At 31.9% G+C, this 6,327-nt stretch overlaps 1 protein-coding gene across 2 annotated transcripts; it reads right to left on the reverse strand.

The window, feature by feature from the left end:
- Window positions 1–656: 656 nt before the first annotated feature.
- LAZ1 (organic solute transporter ostalpha protein (DUF300)) lies at window positions 657–4,198 on the reverse strand. Of its 2 annotated transcripts, XM_079039741.1 has the most exons (8): window positions 3,778–4,196; window positions 3,416–3,472; window positions 3,134–3,242; window positions 2,874–3,058; window positions 2,687–2,775; window positions 2,325–2,586; window positions 1,328–1,579; window positions 657–1,240 (listed from the first exon to the last, which is right to left on the reverse strand). In XM_079039741.1, the coding sequence occupies exons 1-8, from the start codon at window positions 3,937–3,939 to the stop codon at window positions 875–877; spliced, it is 1,482 nt and encodes a 493-aa protein (XP_078895867.1). In that variant the 5' UTR covers window positions 3,940–4,196; the 3' UTR covers window positions 657–874. The 2 variants fall into 2 exon arrangements, with proteins under 2 accessions (XP_078895867.1, XP_078895868.1); XM_079039742.1 differs by lacking the exon at window positions 657–1,240 and having other exon boundaries at window positions 1,370–1,584; window positions 3,778–4,198.
- Window positions 4,199–6,327: the final 2,129 nt, after the last annotated feature.

Below are 6,327 nucleotides of genomic sequence, written 5' to 3' on the forward strand. Positions count from 1 at the left end.
TTCGGATTCACCGTGTGAATCCGGATTCATGTTGTGAATTTTCAAAAATTCGCATTGTGAATTTGACGTAAAAAAATAAAAATAAAATTGAATTTTATATCATTGGAAAAAGGATAAAAAGTTATGAATTTCTATATTTTTAGTTTTCTTTTTTTTATAAAAAATAAGTTCTAAAAGTTAAAAAAAAAATTGATTCCTTAGTTAATTATGATTCTTTATTGAACCTCACCCTATATATATATATATATATATATATATATATATATATATATATATATATATATATATATATATATATATATATATATATATATATAACTACGTCATTATATTTTCATCTATTTTCAATTACAACAGAACAAAAGATTTATCATTTACGTGTGTGTGCAGTCCATACTTGCGTCCTTCGTTAGGATTAACTTTTTGGTCGGGAAAGGGGATCTTGTGTTGGACTGGACTTTATTTGGGCTTTTTACTGGACCGGTTTTTAACATAATTTTTACAACTTGTATTTTCATGTTTTATAATTTTAATCTATAATCTATATCATAAACATTGCATTCTTTATAATTTTTGTATTCTTTTATAATTGTAGCAATTTTTTAGTTACAATTTTCATTAGGATTATAAAAACAAAAAATAACAACACACTTCCATTTACTTATTATCCCATTCTACTTTCAATTCTACACATTATAAAAAGATATACACAATCATTCAGTCCCACAACCAACATGAAAGAGGTAAATCAGAATATCCCTAGATCAAGGAAGATGGGCTCGTACTTTAAAAAATATACCCAACTATAGCAATATCATCCGAATACAAAATTTAATATACAAATAAATAAAAGGTGTGTTGCTATTTCTTGCATTTACTCCTTCGTGACCCACCTCCGTCCATGAATCTGATACCCACCATACATTTGTTCACTACTACTCTCACCGCCACTCTCGCCGCTCGTATATCCCGAAAGCTTCCGCTGGTGGTGCCGCCTCTTTTTCTTGGCGGCAGAGGCACCACTGTCGCTGAAGCTTCCGTTTAAAAGCGGATCGTCGATTCCGCGTATTATTCTTTTCGTAGGCGATTCATTGATACAACTATCGTCTTTCGTTCTCTTATCCTTGTTCCCCTTCTTTATGTTTTGGGAAATTTTATGCAGTTTTTGATTGAATCTTGTGAACCCTTTTTCAACAGGTACTACAGCTTGATTCATAGTAAACCTCAGATCATTAACAATCTGCATCAAGAAAGACAAATTCAAAATAATTCAAAATAGTTGATATGAAAAGAGAATGAGAATGTGAATGTGAATGTGAATATTTACGTATTCGCCACCACCAACAAAGACATCGCGAACGCTTTCTCTAATGGCGGTTTTGGTCTTGATGTCGTTATTGGGTTGAGGGAGGCGTAGTTTTGTAGGGCGTTCACTGTCTCTAATCTCATCAGGATCGATTGGACAATCAGTGGATGCATAGTCTCCAAGAACTGAAACATTTCCCTTAAAAAGGTCTCCCATTAGCTCATATGGCTTTGAAGGGAACACGTATAGATGAACCACAGAAGCAATCCCCATCTGTCCTGGATTAATACAATAACACCTGTTAACCTTCAACACCAACAATGTTTTTTTCTAAGGGCATTTAAAAAAGGGAAATCTACTGAAAAGTCCTTATGTTTAGGCCTCATAATCAATTTCTTTTTAGTCAATTAAGTCCCAAAAACCGTAAATTATATTCATTTAAAAAAGGGAACACTTTTGGCCCAGATTATAAAATTTATTACAAATTTGGTCCAAAATTTACACTTTTGGCCTAGATTTTAAATTTTATTACGAATTTGGTCCAAAATTTACACTTTTGGCCCAGATTTTAAATTTTATTACAAATTTGCTCCAAAATTTACACTTTTGGCCTAGATTTCAAAATTTTGTTACAAATTCATCCTAAATTTTGTAACAAAATTTTGAAGTCTAGGCCAAAAGTATAAATTTTGGACCAAATTTGTAATAAAATTTAAAATCTGGGCCAAAAGTGTAAATTTTGGAAGTTGGATGACCGGGTAAAATGGTCAAAATGAATACAATTTCTGGTTTTTTGGACTTAATTGATTAAAAAAAAGATAGGGACTAAATCGATTATGAGGCCTAAACATAAAGACTTTTCAGTAGATTTCCTTTAAAAAAAATCTACCAACTATGGCTTTGTATTTGGATGACATTGCTATAATTATGCAGATTTTTCAAAAACAACCAATGAAAGTAGGTTGTTATTTTTTTGAATTAAAACTATATTCGACTAGATTTGATCAAAGAAAATTACCTCAATGCAGATAATGAAATCTTGGATACTGGATTGGAACTGTAATGTTTGAGCAATGGGACTTCTGACTAGCCCAAAGGAAGAAAGAAGGGCAATAGCCACACCTTGCCACCATGTCAAAAATACAATCGATTTAAATGTTAAAAATTTCGCCAGTGGATGAATATGTGCCAGCTCATCAGCTGTAATTTCATAAAACATAACTAAGCAATACAGAGCCCATGATTGACTGAAATTTAAAATAACAGCTGTGTAAGGATACCTACACATTTAAACAAGTTCAAGAAAAAAAAATGTTAGTAAATAATTCTTTTATGGTTTATAATCCACTTGGAATCACAAATTGTGAAATCTTATCTTACCCACAACCCCATTTGAATTCACCTTCACAATATACATCAAAGGCTTCAAGAATCACAGCTAGAACAGCTGTAAAAGCCTTTATAATCATCTGTTAAAGAAGGAAGCAATATGTGATTATGTGTTATGTTCATCATCAGCAATAAAAAAGAGAGATTTTTTTTTTTTTTTGTTCATGAGGAAACTTACATACTGTACAATTCCAATTTTGATGATTTGGTAAACCCTTTGACCTAATTTCCATGGTTTTAAGAAGAGACTCATTGGAAATACATGTTTGAATGTTCCATGTTCAGAACTTGGCTCAAGTAGAGGGGTTTTAGATCCTGCACGCCCTTCTCTCTCTAGAAACTCAATTGCCCTTTCCTCACCCCCTTACAATATAAAAAAATAAAAACATTGTCAAGGTTTCTGGATTCTTGATTTAAGTTGGAAGAAGAGAAACATACCCAAGCATGCAATAAGATATCTTCCAAAGCAATACATGGCAAAAGCTTCATAGCAATCTCGCAGAATCTCAATATCAACACTGATTGATGGATTCAACAACGATATAAACTGCAAAAAGAAAATTATAATTATACAATTGGTATGTATAAGATTTGATAATGTCATAAAGATAAATTCAGCAAACCAATATTTCCAGAGATATGAATATCAAAAGATGCCTTATATGTAAAACAGTAAAAGCAAACAAAGTTTTCCTTAAATATCAATAAGTCGTTGCTTACTGATTCAACTGCATAACAAGGTGCCATGAGTATAATGCCAAACAAAAACTTCTGTTCCTGTTAACCAAATCAAAACAATCAATCATCAGTCGGAGATCAATTACACGCAGAAGCTGATCGAGATCTATTGATTTTCAATTTGAGTTTTCTGTTTTTAGTTATTGTAGAGCAGACGACCATATGAGCATCTTTAGTGCAAAAGAGTTCATATGATCGACAAGAACGAAAAAACTCAAAGTTTGATAAATCGAAAACAAATTAAGCATGTTTGTGGATATATATATATATATATATATATATATATATATATATATATATATATATATATAGAGAGAGAGAGAGAGAGAGAGAGAGAGAGAGACCTCGGGATTCTTGTAAGCAGAGAGGTGTTCGAACAGCAAGTAAATTGAAAGGGTTAGACTGATGAAAACAAAGACACCAGCAACTACTGTTGGCCATGGAGGTGGAGACAACTTGAGAGCTACGACCAAATTAGAAAAGTCTCCTGGTCCCAACTTGTTCATCAGCAGAGCTAAAGAAAAACAAGGGTTTGCTTCAATGAACTTAGGGAGAACTCCTGAAAAGGGAACAAGATTGATTGAGTGATTATAATGATTATTCTCCCTCAAAATCGAAAGCTTAACCCCAAAACCCTGGTCAATTGGTTGGATTTGCAGTGGATGTTCATAAATTGGGCGGGGATACGGAGGATTTTGAGAGGCGGATTGCAATTCCGGGAAGACCGCGATTGCTTGTCAAAATTGTAACCTGTAGATTTCATATTTTTTATTTTATGCAAGATATTTTTTAAAAATACACGTATATGAGTTTTATATTATACTACGTTTTATGAATAAATATCTTTTGAATCATAAAAATCAAGATAATAATTTCATATCTAAAATTTTAAAGTTTAACTCTATGTAATAAATAAATAAATAAGTATTTTCATTTACTTTTGTCGTTTCAATTTGTAATAATTGTATCTAACTCATTTGAATTTTGAAGTCTCGTAATCAATTTTCACACCCAAAATACAAAAATAAAAGTAAAATTCACACAACGTCATGAAAATATGAGCAATTATAAGTAATTGATACGTTAATACATTACATTTGGTACTAAGTTTCCTCCTCCTTTTTTTGTAACAAAATGACATTTTAACAATTTGATATGTTGCACTTTTATCTGTATTTTTAGTTTTGGCAATTTCTCTAATAATAATAAAATATAATACAAATTAACTCGTAATTGTATAAATAACTTAAAATTACTCTCTCGCTGATATAAACAAAAAAAAAATCATCTAAAATGAAAAATATTAAATAGAAAAACAGTCAAACTCCTTACTCATTAACCAATTTTTAGACAAGTGCATAATTCGCAAGAAGTTGGTCCGACACAAATTCCACTATGTGACGCAAAGGTAATGCTTCAAGAGTTCAATAAGTCAAACTCCAACATGTTAAGTTAACACGATGGGCCAAATATTGACTAATTTGTGATTATAAAGGCAGGCTAATTTAAGCCCAATAGCAAGAAGATGTTACCTATTTCAAAGCTTAATCATTTCTTCTAATAAAAACGTCACGTGGTATTCTATTAGCTCCTTCACCTTCATTTTTCCCGATCAAATCTTCTAACTGAAATTCCAACTTTACCCTTCATCCTCTCTTCTAATAAAACAGTACAAAAAACGTCACGTGGCATTTTATTAGCTCCTCCACCTTCATTTTTCCCGCTCAAATCTTATAACTGAAATTTCAACTTTGCCCTTCATTTCGAAATATAATTGTGTTCCTTGTTTTTCTGTATTTTTCAAATGTCAACTTTCAAATTTTTTTCAATTATACCATATATATCTGTTACAATTCTGGAATAAAATAAGTTTTAAATTTATACATCTCTATCTAATGATCTACTGTATCTACGGTTTAATTATCATTTTTCCTATCTACGGTATCAATGGCAATAAATCAGGGAAATGATTAAATTTCTTTAAAATAACACTAACAAAATTAATATCGATTATCATATTTTCCTAATTTAAACATTTGTATATATATACATCTTTTCATTCGTCTTTACATTTCTGTTTCAACACAATTTCATAGATCAATTTCCATCATCGGGTTAAGAAGACTACAATGGTCTTTACCTTTCACATGTTATTTTTTCATCTGCATTCATAATCGATTTCATCACTAGTGTTTGCTTTTTGTTTTTCATATCTCCAGGTATACTCATCGATTTCTTTTTGTGGACTGCATACTCAATCAGGTACTCATCTTCTCCTTTGTGTGCTTCATAATTATAGTCTATAATGTATAAGAACGGGGGCATAAAAATAATTATCACAATTGTCGATTTTTTATGTTTTACGATCATAATGTGAAACAAGTTTCCGAATGAGATAAAACACATCTGGTTAATCCATTCTGAATCAGATAATCCTTTATGCATCTTATTTGAATATGTTTTTCATGAAAACATTTTTAAATAACAGTGAAAGTGTTATGCTCCTCAGGTGTTTCTTCACACGACAGTGACACTGTCAAAGCTTTAGAGACTAAGCATCCATACAAGCCACCCCATCCATGTCGAGCACCATTTATTCTGAGCCTCCCCTTATAGTAGATATTGGCAATGTCCTTGGTTGTATTAAATTGTTTCCTAAAGTAACTTCATGCGGGAGAGACGGCTTGAGAGCTCAACATATTTTGGATGCTCTATGTGGGGAGGGATCTGATATAGCCACAGATTCCTTACATGCCATCACCGGCAGTGGTTAATTCGTGGCTACGGGGAAGACGTCGGTCATGTCTTGCAAAATTTGTAGCATCTACACCTCTTACTCCGCTCCTAAAACCTGATAATGGAATCCATCCTATTAGTGTGGACACTATATGGAG

Source organism: Lactuca serriola, chromosome 4, assembly GCF_051521515.1.
Source record: "Lactuca serriola cultivar US96UC23 chromosome 4, Lser_US96UC23_V15, whole genome shotgun sequence".
Taxonomy (NCBI): Eukaryota; Viridiplantae; Streptophyta; class Magnoliopsida; order Asterales; family Asteraceae; genus Lactuca; species Lactuca serriola.

What these genes read in the sequence shown, in the direction of transcription:
- LAZ1 (XM_079039741.1), bottom strand. Translation starts at nt 3,939, where the DNA reads ATGAACAAGTTGGGACCAGGAGACTTTTCTAATTTGGTCGTAGCTCTC. An exon ending in CTTGTTATGCAGTTGAATCA is followed by an intron (nt 3,243 to 3,415) that starts GTAAGCAACGAC and finishes TTCTTTTTGCAG; the next exon opens with TTTATATCGTTGTTGAATCC. An exon ending in TTGTTGGTGGTGGCGAATAC is followed by an intron (nt 1,241 to 1,327) that starts GTAAATATTCAC and finishes TTCTTGATGCAG; the next exon opens with ATTGTTAATGATCTGAGGTT.